Source organism: Argopecten irradians, chromosome 13 (genome assembly GCF_041381155.1).
Source record: "Argopecten irradians isolate NY chromosome 13, Ai_NY, whole genome shotgun sequence".
Taxonomy (NCBI): Eukaryota; Metazoa; Mollusca; class Bivalvia; order Pectinida; family Pectinidae; genus Argopecten; species Argopecten irradians.
This window is the reverse complement of record NC_091146.1, coordinates 12637798-12659383: the sequence shown is the minus strand read 5'-3', so window position 1 is coordinate 12659383 and position 21586 is coordinate 12637798. Positions and strand designations below refer to the sequence as shown.

The window sequence follows — 21586 nt, the reverse complement described above, 5'->3', positions numbered from 1 at the left end:
ATTTCAAATCGGTCTTTCTCTATTTCTTGCTCCAATCAAAATTTTAATTTAATTAATATATTTCAAGAATATCATAGAAGTCTTTTAATACGTTTTATTGAGTTCCGAAAGCATTGTGCTATATGACTGTATCGCATGCCATAGACACAGCGATTGGGTATCATATAATATATATTTAAATGCCAGCTGCAAACAAATACCAGACGGGAATACAATATTTAGTTATATTCGACAATCATTGAAATTTAGTTTTAAACGGTTTAATTATGCATAGATACCAACTGTTCGGCATTTTCAACAATCGGACCACTGCTAAATCGAGCAACTGCATCTCACATTCCCTGCGCTGCCAGTACTGGGCAGTAAGTTGTGTATCTGAAGCGACATAAGAATGTTTTTATGATGGAATTCAAGCCATTAAATGAAAAATACATAATAAAAATCGCCGATTTTAATCTTAACAATGTCCAAAGAATCAAATCATTTTCGGAACTATATTTTGTGTTGCCTTGGCAACGAGATGGACTGACTGGCGTCTGTTCCGCAGATGTACAGTATTAATACTGTTTCAAATTTGTATAATAATTTAGATTGGTTAACGTTAAAATAAGGATTGGCACACTTCATTTGCACGAGATTAGTATTCTTCATCAGTTATGGTAAGCAACAAAATTGATAATCAATCCTTAATTGTTGGCTTAAGTTGTAATAAAATATTGTCGAACGAGATATTCACTTTGAGAAACATTAAACGTTCAGTTTTAGCTTCTACATTTGTACACCATTGTAAACTCAGATATGTTTTGTTTCAGGGTGATGCACTGTCAAAGGCAGCTGGAAAAGGTCATAGAGAAATTGTGGAACTTTTGTTGAGCCATGGAGTAGACCCTAATTCGGTGAGTATTTTCGCCATCAATGTATATCTCTTAATCTTCAATAAAATGACGCAGGTATAAAAAAATAAACAATTCTTGGTATTACGCTCTGGATCTGAATAGTGTTTGTATACGTGTGCATACACGATATATTGGTTTAGTTTATAACGTCATATACAGTTTATGCAATGCTATTGTTACACAAACCAGTGGCACATATATAATCACCGGCTGAAAAAAAGACTCTCGGTTATTGAGACAAGTGTTCTCACATATTGATATGTGTGTATTGAGCACTGAGTGTTTATTTTTATTGATTTGTTCCCTGTTATAATAGATATGCGTACTATTTCTGTGATCTCAGCCCTTTAGAAGTCGATACCCATTTTGCCTCCATCTGATTATATATAAACTTACATTACAGTTGCCATTCGTTGGTGTTTCCGAAAATATAACTGATAAACTTGTCATTGATAATACCAATTTAGTTGATTACTTTTACTGTAATAGTTGAGCAATCATTATTGGATGTCTTTGTCAATTGTAAGAGGAAAGTAAACCCTTGCTTGTCACTGATGATATCTAACGCTGTATGTTGATACTTTACTTTCTCTATCAAATTATTCTTGTGACTGATGATGTGGCACTGAAGATCATAATAGTGGCGTAGCTCCGTGAAGTGGTGTCGTCCGCGAAATCCAGGTTCCTATCGCACGTCACGGCGCCAGTATAATATTCTAAAGTTGAATGTTATTTATCAAAGTTAGTTGACTGTGTCTTTAGGTGCTATAGGGTAGAATGTAGGCTTCATGGTTGCTTGTTGCAATGAAGACTGGACTTCCAATATTGTCATCGAAATTTTATTTTCATTGCTTATATATATGGATATGTATATTGCATCAACCATACATATTTAGATACGAATACAACACAAAACATATGGCGTGCCAGATATTGTGTGCCGAAATGGTCCTGACCCCAAGATGGGGCGGTGCAGACTGCTCCTCTGTCTCTCTAAACCCTCTTTTATAAGCAGACAAGGAATTTGCTGTGTACCTGTTTGTCAGAATAGATACGACACGGAGCATAAATATCGGTACAACATTATATATAAACGAGGAATATATCTACAACCAGACTGTTACGTCGCTGACAACTCATACACATGTACACTTTTGCCCTGGAGACGTACTACACGAATGTCTTAGACACAAGACATGCAGTCTGGGAGATTTTAATATTTCAAAATATACCAATAATACTACATGTTCTCTGATGATAAAGTTTTCGTATGACTGGAATCACCCAATGTAGTTTGTTATATATATAAATGTTCATGCCATAGTTTGAAGAGATATCATCAGTTTGAACTATCATGAATCAAATTTTATAAAACTGTGTCTGATTGTGTAACTGAAACTATTCTCTGATTTCAGCAAACACACGATTAACTAAAGCAATATTTTCCAAATAAGTTATCTGATATGTATAACTTTTACGCTCAATCGAGGGGTGACGGAGAGGTACACAAACACATCAAATTACTATAAAAATGATACAAATTATACCCTTACAATTCCATTGAAACGGGTTAGATACAATATTCCATAAAGTGATTCCTAACCATAGCCGGTAATGAGAAAATCGTTCTTGTTTATTGTGGTTATCATTCTCGAGCAACAAGTATGTATATTCTACTTTTTACGCTGTAATATTCCAATGCGTTTTAAAATTTATAGGGTCGCGACAGATGTTAACTAACCGTAAATACTACACTGATCCTTGCATCCTAAAAATCCAAAATAAGAAAATAAAAACAACGGGGATTATCTAACATATCCTGACATCGTCATAATTACATTGCAGCACTTTACTTTTTTGGCCGTGCGGCAAAAAAATAAAATTGTAGTTAATCCTTGATTTTAATATAGTTACTGTTATATAAACACAATGTTGCATTTCTTCGGCGTTGTAACTTCAAATTAGGCCATCGATATATCCTCTGATGTTATGATACTATTTTTTCCGGTGATAAACTTAAGAGTTGTTTCAATACTGCTCATCATTTTGTTCCTCTGCTTATTTCAAGATAGGTTCACTATTTTTTAATCGATATCCATTCCCAGTGTACAAATTAATACTACTAGCATTACATTTGACAGAGCCTAGAGGGAATGGATTTTACGAAAACAGAAAAGAAATGGGAATATCTGTATATGAATGTGAATGTACACATTGCGTTTGTATGGTGAAAATCTTCCAACACCTACCTAAGAACATATAGCGTAACATAACCGGGAGACGACAAATGTTGACTTATCTAAATTGGCAGACTAATCCGAGATATGTTTTGTCTTAATTTCCACCAACAGCAATATCGAAAAGCAAAATAATGATGCGCATGTTGAAATATGCTATTCACCTTTTCGATACTTTAAAGGCTGAATGAGACAGATCTTCGTCCCTGTTGTAATATTTATGTATAGATACAAACAAGCAATACCTTTCCATTCTAAAAGCCCAATAAGGCTGTCAATAACAGATTATATAACAACAACATCCTTGGCCAAACTATTAACCTCTCCGCCTTGCACATGGAATTGACTGTATGCAATCTTCCTCTCCGTAGTTATTTCAGGAAGTAGTATGCTCATAGGTGTGAAATCTGCTATTCGATAGGAAAATACCTGTCAGTTTTTGGGACGTTCCGAACAGTGATCGAATGCGCCGTTCGCTCTGACCACGGTCTATTTGTTGAGATTGTACTTAGTTTTGTTTTCGGAAATCTGGAGAAAATCAAAGTTGGCACGGTAGGATATATGTCGATACGTTCTCGTACTGAATAAAATGATATTTCATAAACAATCAAGTGGTTAGCTTAGATTGTTAACAATTTCAGTCCATCTTCGTTAAATTGTGACTATATGATACTTGAAAATTAATATAAAAACAGTATTATATTTTTGATATAAAAAAACATGTTTATGCAGGCATAGACCTATTTTTTCCTTAGCTAATCAGCTGAACGTAGATCAAGATTTGTTTTCTTAGACGTATATGTACATTATGCCTACATATGCCTACTTACAATGGTAATCTTGAGGATCCAAACATCTGTTTTATTTTACTTCGTATAGTAGTATCTTCTCGAAACATTTACAAAGACGTATAGTTGTGAATGATGAAATCGGTTTTATCGACATTGTTTTGATCGGGTTGAAGTTGTAGATGCTTTTCAAGGCTATAATTTTGGTGCCAAAATTCAAATTTATGCTTGAATATTTGTCTATAACGATTATTGAAGATATCTTGACGATTGGAAGATTGATTTTGGTGAAATATTTTTTTTACGTTAAAACAATATAAATTATGGATTGTCAAAGGATTGTAAGGGATCAATGTAGTGGAATTTTTAGACGGAATTTTCCAAATTTATTTTTCAAATATCATATCCAGGGAAAGTGATGGCTTATTTGTGCCATTTCTTAGATTGGTAAAATGCCATATCGGTGGCATCGTGACAGTAAATTAACAGTTATAACAATTTGTTTAATAATATTAAACTTTATAATGCTGACTATATAAGATATACTTTACACAAATATTACCACTCGAACTTGGTCTAATTATATAATTGTGAACAAAAGTCATTGTTAGGAGGTAGGACTATAGAAAGGCTAATTTCTCAAAAAACCCTCGGTCAATATTCTTTATATTCTTTCAGCGTAACCCATACGACGGTCTTATTCAGTGGACACAAATTCAAGAAAATTAAACAACATATTTTTTTGAAATTATGTATTTAAGTTGAAATTTAAATGGAAATACGACCTTTCTTAGGCCTCATTTATGCGCATTCGCGTAAAAATTTCGCAATCGATGTATATTTAAGAGTGGATACGACATTGAGGTCATTGATGTCCATATAAACTTACATATTAAAGATACGATATGCTGTTGTATGTAATATTGCAGTCAATTTCCAAGCTTTGACAATATGTGTGTAAACTTGTATTTTAAGTAAAACAGGCTGTAAAGTGGGGTGATTCAGATTACAGTATTTCCAAAACCACTTGGTAACATTTCAAATAAAAGCCGTTAAAAACAGTTTCTCAACCAATGTTTTAATGGGCAAATTTTAAAGAAAGAAACGAGGGGAACTTTTTAGACCTAACAGTATCGAACCACCTTTAAGTACTGACCCCAGCAACTAAATAGTATTCTTAGGGACAGAGCCCAGAAACTATTAAGCAATTTAGAGTGACCAGTGACTAGACCTTTTCTATCCAACGGTAAATAGCTTCTGTCCCTTCTTTGTACTGCCATCAACATGTAGCTCTGAAGTCTCGGTAATCGTTCAGTAGCTTTTAGAGTGTGTTGCTCTCTACGATCGTGGCTTCAAATCAACGAGTACATCCTTTATACATTTAAGTTATTAGCGTTTCTCTCCGTATAAAATCTAGATCGCATAGGGTCCGATGGATTGCTACTTATCTACCTCTCATTTTTTTTTGTTTTTAGCCATATATTCTCCCACATCATTTCTCCCATTTGAGTATAGGTGTTGCATCTTTACCTTCAACTTTACTCATTGTCTTACTGGCTTAATGATGTCATGGTCTATAGTTTGAGACGTTTCCCATGTCCCTGCTTTATATTAATAATTCAATTAACGATACTTGTTTTTGGAAATCACTGCTCCAGTTGTTCTGTTAAATATATTTCAGATAGGGGGTTCATTGGCACAATCTGTAAAAATAACAATCGATATGCATAACTGCACCATCGTATGCACATGCCTGATTTGAATAAGTTATATGTGATATCACTGTGCATGCTATTTTTCTTCAGTAATTTATAGTAATGAATTAAGCTGTGAATTATTGAAATGGACAGACAAACACGTTGTTGATGTCCTATGTATGTTTATATGGAAACATACTTGTATAAATCACTTTGTATTACTATTGTAGTAAAAACTAAAGTGTGAAATAAAATTGTAGAACACAATTTCGCTCTGTTGTCTGACCTATGTACTTTGTTCACTGCACTGTAGATGCGATCATAATGGCACATCATGTAAAAATTTTGCATTTAGACGTATTTTGCCACATCGGAACATATCAAAGTCATCGAACATAATCGTAAACTTAAATTAGTTGCTGAATCGATACATGGCAGTTTATCATTTTTTTTTTGCCTTTAAAACACTTTGAATAAACGTAATATACAACTCGATAGGATCAGTGTCATTTGACAGTGATGAGGTAGAATTGATCATGTCGTCGGGGGTATCACCTTCTTTTCGTTTATCTTTTACAGAACTTAAGAATATAAATAAGAGTTATCTTTCATTTGAAATTCAATATTTGAAATATAATTTTCATATTGAAACCTTTTTATCTTTTTATCTTTGTATCTTTAATATTTTTTTTGATCTTTTTCTAACTATATTTTTGCTGACCGTATATAGTCTGTCCACCTTGTTCCGTTGTACGACATTGGGAAGTGAGTTTGTCCCCGTTGCAAGGGGTTTTATAAAATGCAATGTTTTAACATAAGATATATCAAAGGCAACATATAATGTGAGTCGTAGCAAAATGAAAAAAACATCCATTCATATTTGAATTTTATCATCGATGTAGAATATGTTCCTTTGAAGGCGTTGGCGATGCCGTTGTGGGTTAATATTGCGTTTCATTTAGTTGTTCATTACCATATTTTTAAAGTAATATTTTGTTTTACATTGTTATACAAATTTCAACATGACGGATATCAATGACGTCGCCTGGTTTACGTGCTCTGCCCCTTTAATTGTAAATTTCGGACTTTTGGTACTTGTCTTACGTTTTAATTGTTGAGATATTTTATATTAAACATTCAATAATCAAACAATTGGAAACATGTATTAAGCGAAAAACATATATTGTGATGATAGGATTATCGCACATCTTTTCAAGTTATATTTTGTATTAATACTATTATTGATGTGACCAGTAATTGCTGATGAAATAACAATGATTTTACCCAATTATATTCACATGGAAAACACCTTAACAACTTATATTTAATTTACGGATAACAAAACATTTAGAACGGATTAATTTGACCATTAAAGTGCTAAAAGTCCATGGTATTTTAATCTGGTCATGAATATATTGCAAAAATTATTTTAATTTAATTAGCAGTTTGGTATCATTGAAAGTAATGAAAAAAATAAAATATACTTTTATTCATGGCCATGAATTATAACAAACTGATATTCATAACTAAACATTCATGGCCGTAAAGTCTTACTGGGGACTGTATATAAAACTACTATCAACAAATACACATGCATATAATATATCATCGCACCTCGTAGAGAATGTTCCCCCAAATGATTGGCGGAGTGCCGTCACGGGACCCCCTAACACTTTATAGGGGGTTAATAAATTTATTATGGTGCAATATGACGGTTCTTGCCGCCCTCACTTCAAAATCTAAATACATTATCATCAACTAAATATATCATATCATTACGTTTAGATATATATTACTTGTTATTTTTTGTATAAAATTAACTGAAATCGTTTTATAAATTAAATGCATTTTTAAATACGAGTTGTTTCCCTGCCCTTCGCCAGTTTGAATGTTGATGACGCGGTGAAAGTCAAACGTAACAATTCAAGCGTTTTTTCGATGACAAACTTTTGTTTTTATACAGATTTTTGGAAATAGTAATTCATTACAAAGTTTAAAATGTGATACAAATACTATGATGGTGTGCTTTATTTTGAGCTATTATGGATCAAATATAGCTATTTGACCTTAATTATTATTTTACTGGAATTAAATGGAAGTAAAAATGGTGAAATTTTACCTCTCCCAAAAGTCACCTAAAATTCACCTTTCAAAATTGCCACCAAATTGGTTATTCCTTAAAATTTGCGCACACAAAATTCTGCAGCAAAAGAAGTATATTTTTCGGCCATATGTTATATATGACAACTTGCTAAAAATGGAGACAATTAGTTTTTTAACATCATAAAAAGACTCTTTGATTACTGTTGAAACGAAACCTCAACGAGACTGCTGAAGCATCACCAGAGCAGGATATCGTTTCATAAAGCTTCGTAACTTACGAACGTTCGTCAGTTACGTCAAAGATCTTGCGTAACTTTACGCCAACTCTACCCTGTCGTAACTTGTACTTAAGAACAAAGATGGCGTCTTACTTGCTGTTTGAAGAAGGGCAAAGGAGAGCGTTTAGAAGAGAAGGAGTGTTTAGGGACAGAACGATGGTATTAGATGTAGTGGACGATGTAGATATTTTTTCAAGATATCGTTTGGATAGAAGAAGCATCATTGAATTAACACAAGATTTGGAGCCATTGATTACAACACAGACATATCGTTCGCATGCAATATCGCCATCGACACAAGTCCTCGTTGTATTGCGATATTTTGCTAAAGGAGGGTTCCTTTCAGAGATCGGAGATACTCATGGCGTGAGTCAGTCTTCTGTAAGCCGCATCGTGACTTCTGTGACAGATGCGGTGATACAGAAGAAAGGCAACGCCATCAGTTTCCCCGATCATTCCATTATCTGACGCACCACATAGGCATTTTATGAATATTGCTCAATTTCTGAACGTTGTCGGCGCTGTCGACGGGGCTCTGATTCCAATCTTATCCCCCAGCAGAGTCGAGCATGTATATGTATGTAGGAATTGGTACCATGCCATCAACGTCCAAGGTGTCGTCGGCGCCGAGATAAGGTAAACATAACGCCAGCGCATGCGTACATACAAACTAGTAAACCACGGGGATTCGCGCTATTACTTCCACCAAACGCAATCTTCTGTGAAGTTCATAAAATACGTAGAAAATTTCGTAAAAAACAATTAATACCATGATCATTCACGTCTGTTGTAATCATAAAGAATATCTGTCTGGCTGAAAATAAACATGAATTTTTTGAACTTGTTTTTTGCAGCATTTAGAGGAGAAATTACCACGTTATGAATAAGCCATTTTGGACTCGACACAATAAGCCAATATTTGAAGAGATTTCGTTGAACATCTCTGCCCGCATCGACAGAAGAAACACAGTTGAATGAGACAGTTTTTTGAACGGCCCAGGAGAGATTAAGAATGAGAAAATAAATGATGAGATGAGGGCTCTGAGCTTCGCATTCATGGGGTTTTCTGGTCCACTCGGGCGACAAGACTTGATGGCGCGGTTGAACTCGGCCCCACATCATCAGGAAAAAGGAGAGGGACAAAGTGATGCTTTTGATAAGCAGTTCAGCTAGCATCAAGAGGAAAATTCAGACGATTAAATTACGATGATTTTATAGATTCCATTACAACTCGAGCAGAATACATAGAGATTGAGAAAGAGATTATTTTCTGTAAAGCATTTTCAACAGAAACACACAGAATGAGAAAACAAAGATTTCGTAGAGATGCTGAAAGTGAGATGATCTTGTTGAATCCGTTAAACTCGCATCGAAAGAATAGATGATGTATTTCCTGAAATTTCAGAAGCCATAATTTTCTGAAACACCGTTAAAACCGCATCGCAACGGGGATGTTGAGAGGAAGGTAATTTCGTTGAACTGATGTGGCCCGCATTGTCAGCATAAACACAGGTGGTTAGAGTGAAATCTATTTGGGAACTCCTTATACTATATTTTCTGAGAGTCCTTAAATAAACCCGCATCTGCCAACAGAAACAGATATACTGAAAATGAAATCATTTCGTTGAACTCAATAGGCCTCAATCGATATAAGAATAGGGGAGGTATAAGCCGAGATGATTTCAACAAAACAACTAAATCAGCATCGGCAAAGGAAACAACGATGTTGTGAAAGAGAATTTTCCTGGAACTCCTTAAAACCGCATCGCCAGCAGACACAGAGAACTGAGAGCGAGATGATTTCGTTGAATTATGTAATTCCCGTATCACCAGCAAGATTATAGATGATGAGTGTAGACAGTTCTGGAAACTCCATAATCATATATTCTGAAACTCCTGAAAGTCATATCGCCAAAAAAAACAGAGATGCTGAAAATAATATGATTTCATTGAACTTGTTTTTGCGGCATTTAGAGGAGAAATGACTATGTTATGAATAAGACATTTCGTTGGACATCGATACAATAAGCCAATATTTGAAGTGATTTCGTTTAACTTTGTATGCCCGCATCGCCAGATGGAACAAAGTTTATGAGAATGAGACAGCTTTTTGAACCGTTGGAATGAGAAGAATAGAGGAATTCATTATGCCAGGAGAGATTAAGAATGAGAAAATAAATGATGAGATGAGGGCTCTGTTCGGTTGGCTCGGCTCTGCCGGGCGGCCAGCTTCGCATTCATGGGGTTTTCTGGTCCACTCGGCGCGACACGGACTTGGCTCGGCGCGGTTGAACTCGGCCCACATCATCAGGAAAAAGGAGAGGGAGGGAAAGTGATGCTTTTGATAAGCAAGTTCAGCTCTAGCATCAAGAGGAAAATTCAGACGCTTAGTTTAAGATGATTTCGTAGATTCCGTTTAAAACTCGAGCACACAGAGAAATTGAGAAAGAGATTATTTTCTGGAAAGCATTTTCAAGAGAAACATACAAAATGAGAAAGCAAAGATTTCGTAGAGATGCTGAAAGTGAGATGATTTTGTTGAATCCGTTAAACTCGCATCGAAAGAAGAGATGATGTATTTCCTGAAATTTCTGAAGCCACAATTTTCTGAAACACCGTTAAAACCGCATCGCAACGGGGATGCTGAGAGGAAGGTAATTTCGTTGAACTGATGTGGCCCGCATCGTCAGCATAAACACAGGTGGTAAGAGTGAAACTCATTTGGGAACTCCTTATGTTATATTTCTGAGAGTCCTTAAATAAACCCGCATCTGCCAACAGAAACAGATATACTGAAAATGAGATCATTTCGTTGAACTCATTAGGCCTCAATCGATATAAGAATTAGGGAGGCTAAAGCTGAGATGATTTCATCAAAACAGTTAAATCTGCATCGGCAAAGGAAACAGCGATGTTGTGAATGAGATATTTCCTGGAACTCCTTAAAACCGCATCGCCAGCAGACACAGAGAACTGAGAGTGAGATGATTTCGTTGAATTATATTATTCTCGTATCACCAGCAGGATTATATATGATGAGAGTAGACAGTTCTGGAAACTCCATAATCTGATATATTCTGAAACTCCTGAAAGTCATATCGCCAAAAAATATAGATGCTGAAAATAATATGATTTCATTGAACTTGTTTTTGCGGCATTTAGAGGAGAAATTACTATGTTATGAATAAGACATTTCGTTGGACCTCGATACAATAAGCCAATATTTGAAGAGATTTCGTTGAACTTCGTATGCCCGCATCGACGAAGAAACACAGTTTCTGAGAATGAGACAGTTTTTTGAACCGAATTGAATGAGAAGAATAGAGGAATTCATTATGCCAGGAGAGATTAAGAATGAGAAAATGTAGGATGAGATGAGGGCTCTGTTCGGTAGGCTCGGCTCTGCCGGGCGGCCAGCTTCGCATTCATGGGGTTTTCTGGTCCACTCGGCGCGACACGGACTTGGCTCGGCGCGGTTGAACTCGGCCCACATCATCAGGAAAAAGGAGAGGAGGGAAAGTGATGCTTTTGAGGAACAAGTTCAGCTCTAGCATCAAGAGGAAAATTCAGACGCTTAGTTTAAGATGATTTCGTAGATTCCATTAAAACTCGAACAGACACAGAGAGATTGAGAAAGAGATTATTTTCTGGAAAGTATTTTCAAGAGAAACATACAGAATGAGAAAGCAAAGATTTCGTAGAGATGCTGAAAGTGAGATGATTTTGTTGAATCCGTTAAACTCGCATCGACAGAAGAGATGATGTATTTCTTGAAATTTCAGACGCCACAATTTTCTGAAACACCGTTAAAACCGCATCGCAACGGAGATGCTGAGAGGAAGGTAATTTCGTTGAACTCGTGTGGCCCGCATCGCCAGTATAAACATAGGTGGTTAAGTGAAACTCATTTGGGAACTCCTTATGTTATATATCTGAGAGTCCTTACATAAACCCGCATCTGCCAACAGAAACAGATATACTGAAAATGAGATAATTTCGTGAACTCATTAGGCCTCAATCGATATAAGAATTAGGGAGGCTAAAGCTGAGATGATTTCATCAAAACAGTTAAATCTGCATCGGCAAAGGAAACAGCGATGTTGTGAATGAGATATTTCCTGGAACTCCTTAAAACCGGATCGCCAACAGACACAGAGAACTGAGAGTGAGATGATTTCGTTGAATTGTGTTATTCTCGTATCACCAGCAGGATTATATATGATGAGAGTAGACAGTTCTGGAAACTCCATAATCTGATATTTCTGAAACTCCCGAAAGTCATATCGCCACAAAAATATAGATGCTGAAAAATAATATGATTTCATTGAACTTGTTTTTGCGGCATTTAGAGGAGAAATTACTATGTTATTAATAAGACATTTCGTTGGACCTCGATACAATAAGCCAATATTTGAAGTGATTGCGTTGAACTTCGTATGCCCGCATCGCCAGAAGAAACACAATTTCTGAGAATGAGACAGTTTTTAAACGTTTTGAATGAGAAGAATAGAGGAATTTTTAAGGCCAGGAGAGATTAAGAATGAGAATATATATGATGAGATGAGGGCTCTGTTCGGTTGGCTCGGCTCTGCCGGGCGGCCAGCTTCGCATTCATGGGGTTTTCTGGTCCACTCGGCGCGACACGGACTTGGCTCGGCGCGGTTGAACTCGGCCCACATCATCAGGAAAAAGGAGAGGAGGGAAAGTGATGCTTTTGAGGAACAAGTTCAGCTCTAGCATCAAGAGGAAAATTCAGACGCTTAGTTTAAGATGATTTCGTAGATTCCATTAAAACTCGAACAGACACAGAGAGATTGAGAAAGAGATTATTTTCTGGAAAGTATTTTCAACAGAAACATACAGAATGAGAAAGCAAAGATTTCGTAGAGATGCTGAAAGTGAGATGATTTTGTTGAATCCGTTAAACTCGCATCGACAGAAGAGATGATGTATTTCTTGAAATTTCAGACGCCACAATTTTCTGAAACACCGTTAAAACCGCATCGCAACGGAGATGCTGAGAGGAAGGTAATTTCGTTGAACTCGTGTGGCCCGCATCGCCAGCATAAACATAGGTGGTTAGAGTGAAACTTATTTGGGAACTTCTTATGTTATATTTCTAAGACTCCTTAAATAAACCCGCATCTGCCAACAGAAACAGATATACTGAAAATGAGATAATTTCGTTGAACTCATTAGGCCTCAATCGATATAAGAATTAGGGAGGCTAAAGCTGAGATGATTTCATCAAAACAGTTAAATCTGCATCGGCAAAGGAAACAGCGATGTTGTGAATGAGATATTTCCTGGAACTCCTTAAAACCGCATCGCCAGCAGACACAGAGAACTGAGAGTGAGATGATTTCGTTGAATTATGTTATTCTCGTATCACCAGCAGGATTATATATGATGAGAGTAGACAATTCTGGAAACTCCATAATCTGATTATTCTGAAACTCCCGAAAGTCATATCGCCACAAAAATATAGATGCTGAAAATAATATGATTTCATTGAACTTGTTTTTGCAGCATTTAGAGGAGAAAATTACCACGTTATGAATAAGCCATTTCGTTGGACCTCGATACAATAAGCCAATATTTGAAGAGATTTCGTTGAACTTCGTATGCCCGCATCGACAGAAGAAACACAGTTTCTGAGAATGAGACAGTTTTTTGAACCGTTTGAATGAGAGAAGAATAGAGGAATTCATTATGCCAGGAGAGATTAAGAATGAGAAAATAAATGATGAGATGAGGGCTCTGTTCGGTTGGCTCGGCTCTGCCGGGCGGCCAGCTTCGCATTCATGGGGTTTTCTGGTCCACTCGGCGCGACACGGACTTGGCTCGGCGCGGTTGAACTCGGCCCACATCATCAGGAAAAAGGAGAGGGAGGGAAAGTGATGCTTTTGAGGAACAAGTTCAGCTCTAGCATCAAGAGGAAAATTCAGACGCTTAGTTTAAGATGATTTCGTAGATTCCATTAAAACTCGAACAGACACAGAGAGATTGAGAAAGAGATTATTTTCTGGAAAGTATTTTCAAGAGAAACATACAGAATGAGAAAGCAAAGATTTCGTAGAGTTGCTGAAAGTGAGATGATTTTGTTGAATCCGTTAAACTCGCATCGACAGAAGAGATGATGTATTTCTTGAAATTTCAGACGCCACAATTTTCTGAAACACCGTTAAAACCGCATCGCAACGGAGATGCTGAGAGGAAGGTAATTTCGTTGAACTCGTGTGGCCCGCATCGCCAGTATAAACATAGGTGGTTAGAGTGAAACTTATTTGGGAACTTCTTATGTTATATTTCTAAGACTCCTTAAATAAACCCGCATCTGCCAACAGAAACAGATATACTGAAAATGAGATAATTTCGTTGAACTCATTAGGCCTCAATCGATATAAGAATTAGGGAGGCTAAAGCTGAGATGATTTCATCAAAACAGTTAAATCTGCATCGGCAAAGGAAACAGCGATGTTGTGAATGAGATATTTCCTGGAACTCCTTAAAACCGGATCGCCAACAGACACAGAGAACTGAGAGTGAGATGATTTCGTTGAATTGTGTTATTCTCGTATCACCAGCAGGATTATATATGATGAGAGTAGACAGTTCTGGAAACTCCATAATCTGATATATTCTGAAACTCCCGAAAGTCATATCGCCACAAAAATATAGATGCTGAAAATAATATGATTTCATTGAACTTGTTTTTGCAGCATTTAGAGGAGAAATTACCATGTTATGAATAAGCCATTTCGTTGGACCTCGATACAATAAGCCAATATTTGAAGAGATTTCGTTGAACTTCGTATGCCCGCATCGACAGAAGAAACACAGTTTCTGAGAATGAGACAGTTTTTTGAACCGTTTGAATGAGAAGAATAGAGGAATTCATTATGCCAGGAGAGATTAAGAATGAGAAAATAAATGATGAGATGAGGGCTCTGTTCGGTTGGCTCGGCTCTGCCGGGCGGCCAGCTTCGCATTCATGGGGTTTTCTGGTCCACTCGGCGCGACACGGACTTGGCTCGGCGCGGTTGAACTCGGCCCACATCATCAGGAAAAAGGAGAGGAGGGAAAGTGATGCTTTTGAGGAACAAGTTCAGCTCTAGCATCAAGAGGAAAATTCAGACGCTTAGTTTAAGATGATTTCGTAGATTCCATTAAAACTCGAACAGACACAGAGAGATTGAGAAAGAGATTATTTTCTGGAAAGTATTTTCAAGAGAAACATACAGAATGAGAAAGCAAAGATTTCGTAGAGATTGCTGAAAGTGAGATGATTTTGTTGAATCCGTTAAACTCGCATCGACAGAAGAGATGATGTATTTCTTGAAATTTCAGACGCCACAATTTTCTGAAACACCGTTAAAACCGCATCGCAACGGAGATGCTGAGAGGAAGGTAATTTCGTTGAACTCGTGTGGCCCGCATCGCCAGTATAAACATAGGTGGTTAGAGTGAAACTTATTTGGGAACTTCTTATGTTATATTTCTAAGACTCCTTAAATAAACCCGCATCTGCCAACAGAAACAGATATACTGAAAATGAGATAATTTCGTTGAACTCATTAGGCCTCAATCGATATAAGAATTAGGGAGGCTAAAGCTGAGATGATTTCATCAAAACAGTTAAATCTGCATCGGCAAAGGAAACAGCGATGTTGTGAATGAGATATTTCCTGGAACTCCTTAAAACCGGATCGCCAACAGACACAGAGAACTGAGAGTGAGATGATTTCGTTGAATTGTGTTATTCTCGTATCACCAGCAGGATTATATATGATGAGAGTAGACAATTCTGGAAACTCCATAATCTGATATATTCTGAAACTCCCGAAAGTCATATCGCCACAAAAATATAGATGCTGAAAATAATATGATTTCATTGAACTTGTTTTTGCAGCATTTAGAGGAGAAATTTCCATGTTATGAATAAGCCATTTCGTTGGACCTCGATACAATAAGCCAATATTTGAAGAGATTTCGTTGAACTTCGTATGCCCGCATCGACAGAAGAAACACAGTTTCTGAGAATGAGACAGTTTTTTTGAACCGTTTGAATGAGAAGAATAGAGGAATTCATTATGCCAGGAGAGATTAAGAATGAGAAAATAAATGATGAGATGAGGGCTCTGTTCGGTTGGCTCGGCTCTGCCGGGCGGCCAGCTTCGCATTCATGGGGTTTTCTGGTCCACTCGGCGCGACACGGACTTGGCTCGGCGCGGTTGAACTCGGCCCACATCATCAGGAAAAAGGAGAGGGAGGGAAAGTGATGCTTTTGAGGAACAAGTTCAGCTCTAGCATCAAGAGGAAAATTCAGACGCTTAGTTTAAGATGATTTCGTAGATTCCATTAAAACTCGAACAGACACAGAGAGATTGAGAAAGAGATTATTTTCTGGAAAGTATTTTCAAGAGAAACATACAGAATGAGAAAGCAAAGATTTCGTAGAGTGCTGAAAGTGAGATGATTTTGTTGAATCCGTTAAACTCGCATCGACAGAAGAGATGATGTATTTCTTGAAATTTCAGACGCCACAATTTTCTGAAACACCGTTAAAACCGCATCGCAACGGAGATGCTGAGAGGAAGGTAATTTCGTTGAACTCGTGTGGCCCGCATCGCCAGTATAAAAATAGGTGGTTAGAGTGAAACTTATTTGGGAACTTCTTATGTTATATTTCTAAGACTCCTTAAATAAAGCCGCATCTGCCAACAGAAACAGATATACTGAAAATGAGATAATTTCGTTGAACTCATTAGGCCTCAATCGATATAAGAATTAGGGAGGCTAAAGCTGAGATGATTTCATCAAAACAGTTAAATCTGCATCGGCAAAGGAAACAGCGATGTTGTGAATGAGATATTTCCTGGAACTCCTTAAAACCGGATCGCCAACAGACACAGAGAACTGAGAGTGAGATGATTTCGTTGAATTGTGTTATTCTCGTATCACCAGCAGGATTATATATGATGAGAGTAGAGACAATTCTGGAAACTCCATAATCTGATATATTATGAAACTCCCGAAAGTCATATCGCCACAAAAATATAGATGCTGAAAATAATATGATTTCATTGAACTTGTTTTTGCAGCATTTAGAGAAGAAATTACCATGTTATGAATAAGCCATTTCGTTGGACCTCGATACAATAAGCCAATATTTGAAGAGATTTCGTTGAACTTCGTATGCCCGCATCGACGGAAGAAACACCGATTCTGAGAATGAAAGGAATAAAGTTTTTTTTAACCTTTTGAATGAGAAGAATAGAGGAATTCATTATGCCAGGAGAGATTAAGAATGAGAAAATAAATGATGAGATGAGGGCTCTGTTCGGTTGGCTCGGCTCTGCCGGGCGGCCAGCTTCGCATTCATGGGGTTTTCTGGTCCACTCGGCGCGACACGGACTTGGCTCGGCGCGGTTGAACTCGGCCCACATCATCAGGAAAAAGGAGAGGGAGGGAAAGTGATGCTTTTGAGGAACAAGTTCAGCTCTAGCATCAAGAGGAAAATTCAGACGCTTAGTTTAAGATGATTTCGTAGATTCCATTAAAACTCGAACAGACACAGAGAGATTGAGAAAGAGATTATTTTCTGGAAAGTATTTTCAAGAGAAACATACAGAATGAGAAAGCAAAGATTTCGTAGAGATGCTGAAAGTGAGATGATTTTGTTGAATCCGTTAAACTCGCATCGACAGAAGAGATGATGTTTTTCTTGAAATTTCAGACGCCACAATTTTCTGAAACACCGTTAAAACCGCATCGCAACGGAGATGCTGAGAGGAAGGTAATTTCGTTGAACTCGTGTGGCCCGCATCGCCAGTATAAACATAGGTGGTTAGAGTGAAACTTATTTGGGAACTTCTTATGTTATATTTCTAAGACTCCTTAAATAAACCCGCATCTGCCAACAGAAACAGATATACTGAAAATGAGATAATTTCGTTGAACTCATTAGGCCTCAATCGATATAAGAATTAGGGAGGCTAAAGCTGAGATGATTTCATCAAAACAGTTAAATCTGCATCGGCAAAGGAAACAGCGATGTTGTGAATGAGATATTTCCTGGAACTCCTTAAAACCGGATCGCCAACAGACACAGAGAACTGAGAGTGAGATGATTTCGTTGAATTGTGTTATTCTCGTATCACCAGCAGGATTATATATGATGAGAGTAGACAATTCTGGAAACTCTATAATCTGATATATTCTGAAACTCCCGAAAGTCATATCGCCACAAAAATATAGATGCTGAAAATAATATGATTTCATTGAACTTGTTTTTGCAGCATTTAGAGAAGAAATTACCACGTTATGAATAAGCCATTTCGTTGGACCTCGATACAATAAGCCAATATTTGAAGAGATTTCGTTGAACATCGTATGCCCGCATCGACAGAAGAAACACAGTTTCTGAGAATGAGACAGTTTTTTGAACCGTTTGAATGAGAAGAATAGAGGAATTCATTATGCCAGGAGAGATTAAGATGAGAAAATAAATGATGAGATGAGGGCTCTGTTCGGTTGGCTCGGCTCTGCCGGGCGGCCAGCTTCGCATTCATGGGGTTTTCTGGTCCACTCGGCGCGACACGGACTTGGCTCGGCGCGGTTGAACTCGGCCCACATCATCAGGAAAAAGGAGAGGGAGGGAAAGTGATGCTTTTGAGGAACAAGTTCAGCTCTAGCATCAAGAGGAAAATTCAGACGCTTTGTTTAAGATGATTTCGTAGATTCCATTAAAACTCGAACAGACACAGAGAGATTGAGAAAGAGATTATTTTCTGGAAAGTATTTTCAAGAGAAACATACAGAATGAGAAAGCAAAGATTTCGTAGAGTGCTGAAAGTGAGATGATTTTGTTGAATCCGTTAAACTCGCATCGACAGAAGAGATGATGTTTTTCTTGAAATTTCAGACGCCACAATTTTCTGAAACACCGTTAAAACCGCATCGCAACGGAGATGCTGAGAGGAAGGTAATTTCGTTGAACTCGTGTGGCCCGCATCGCCAGTATAAACATAGGTGGTAGAGGGAAACTTATTTGGGAACTTCTTATGTTATATTTCTAAGACTCCTTAAATAAACCCGCATCTGCCAACAGAAACAGATATACTGAAAATGAGATAATTTCGTTGAACTCATTAGGCCTCAATCGATATAAGAATTAGGGAGGCTAAAGCTGAGATGATTTCATCAAAACAGTTAAATCTGCATCGGCAAAGGAAACAGCGATGTCGTGAATGAGATATTTCCTGGAACTCCTTAAAACCGGATCGCCAACAGACACAGAGAACTGAGAGTGAGATGATTTCGTCTAATTGTGTTATTCTCGTATCACCAGCAGGATTATATATGATGAGAGTAGACAATTCTGGAAACTCCATAATCTGATATATTCTGAAACTCCCGAAAGTCATATCGCCACAAAAATATAGATGCTGAAAATAATATGATTTCATTGAACTTGTTTTTGCAGCATTTAGAGGAGAAATTACCACGTTATGAATAAGCCATTTCGTTGGACCTCGATACAATAAGCCAATATTTGAAGAGATTTCGTTGAACTTCGTATGCCCGCATCGACAGAAGAAACACAGTTTCTGAGAATGAGACAGTTTTTTGAACCGTTTGAATGAGAAGAATAGAGGAATTCATTATGCCAGGAGAGATTAAGATGAGAAAATAAATGATGAGATGAGGGCTCTGTTCGGTTGGCTCGGCTCTGCCGGGCGGCCAGCTTCGCATTCATGGGGTTTTTTGGTCCACTCGGCGCGACACGGACTTGGCTCGGCGCGGTTGAACTCGGCCCACATCATCAGGAAAAAGGAGAGGGAGGGAAAGTGATGCTTTTGATAAACAAGTTCAGCTCTAGCATCAAGAGGAAAATTCAGACGCTTAGTTTAAGATGATTTCGTAGATTCCATTAAAACTCGAACAGACACAGAGAGATTGAGAAAGAGATTATTTTCTGGAAAGTATTTTCAAGAGAAAACATACAGAATGAGAAAGCAAAGATTTCGGAGAGTTGCTGAAAGTGAGATGATTTTGTTGAATCCGTTAAACTCGCATCGACAGAAGAGATGATGTTTTTCTTGAAATTTCAGACGCCACAATTTTCTGAAACACCGTTAAAACCGCATCGCAACGGAGATGCTGAGAGGAAGGTAATTTCGTTGAACTCGTGTGGCCCGCATCGCCAGTATAAACATAGGTGGTTAGAGTGAAACTTATTTGGGAACTTCTTATGTTATATTTCTAAGACTCCTTAAATAAACCCGCATCTGCCAACAGAAACAGATATACTGAAAATGAGATAATTTCGTTGAACTCATTGGGCCTCAATCGATATAAGAATTAGGGAGGCTAAAGCTGAGATGATTTCATCAAAACAATTAAATCTGCATCGGCAAAGGAAACAGCGATGTTGTGAATGAGATATTTCCTGGAACTCCTTAAAACCGGATCGCCAACAGACACAGAGAACTGAGAGTGAGATGATTTCGTTGAATTGTGTTATTCTCGTATCACCAGCAGGATTATATATGATGAGAGTAGACAATTCTGGAAACTCCATAATCTGATATATTATGAAACTCCCGAAAGTCATATCGCCACAAAAATATAGATGCTGAAAATAATAATATGATTTCATTGAACTTGTTTTTGCAGCATTTAGAGAAGAAATTACCATGTTATGAATAAGCCATTTCGTTGGACCTCGATACAATAAGCCAATATTTGAAGAGATTTCGTTGAACTTCGTATGCCCGCATCGACAGAAGAAACACAGTTTCTGAGAATGAGACAGTTTTTTGAACCGTTTGAATGAGGAGAATAGAGGAATTCATAATGCCAGGAGAGATTAAGAATGAGAAAATAAATGATGAGATGAGGGCTCTGTTCGGTTGGCTCGGCTCTGCCGGGCGGCCAGCTTCGCATTCATGGGGTTTTGTGGTCCACTCGGCGCGACACGGACTTGGCTCGGCGCGGTTGAACTCGGCCCACATCATCAGATAAAAGGAGAGGGAGGGAAAGTGATGCTTTTGAGGAACAAGTTCAGCTCTAGCATCAAGAGGAAAATTCAGACGCTTAGTTTAAGATGATTTCGTACATTCCAGTAAAACTCGAACAGACACAGAGAGATTGAGAAAGAGATTATTTTCTGGAAAGTATTTTCAACAGAAACATACAGAATGAGAAAGCAAAGATTTCGGAGAGTTGCTGAAAGTGAGATGATTTTGTTGAATCCGTTAAACTCGCATCGACAGAAGAGATGATGTATTTCTTGAAATTTCAGACGCCACAATTTTCTGAAACACCGTTAAAACCGCATCGCAACGGAGATGCTGAGAGGAAGGTAATTTCGTTGAACTCGTGTGGCCCGCATCGCCAGTATAAAAATAGGTGGTTAGAGTGAAACTTATTTGGGAACTTCTTATGTTATATTTCTAAGACTCCTTAAATAAACCCGCATCTGCCAACAGAAACAGATATACTGAAAATGAGATAATTTCGTTGAACTCATTAGGCCTCAATCGATATAAGAATTAGGGAGGCTAAAGCTGAGATGATTTC

The 21586-nt window shown here is 37.5% G+C and overlaps 1 protein-coding gene across 1 annotated transcript in view; it reads left to right on the top strand.

The window, feature by feature from the left end:
• Positions 1 to 266: 266 nt before the first annotated feature.
• LOC138305606 (ankyrin repeat domain-containing protein 50-like) overlaps positions 267 to 21586 on the top strand; it is a 477373-nt gene continuing 456053 nt past the window's right edge. Inside the window, exons 1-2 of the mRNA XM_069245907.1 lie at positions 267 to 362; positions 813 to 896. Of these exons, the coding sequence (XP_069102008.1) occupies positions 267 to 362; positions 813 to 896 (180 nt within the window). The remainder of the gene's footprint in view (positions 363 to 812; positions 897 to 21586) is intronic.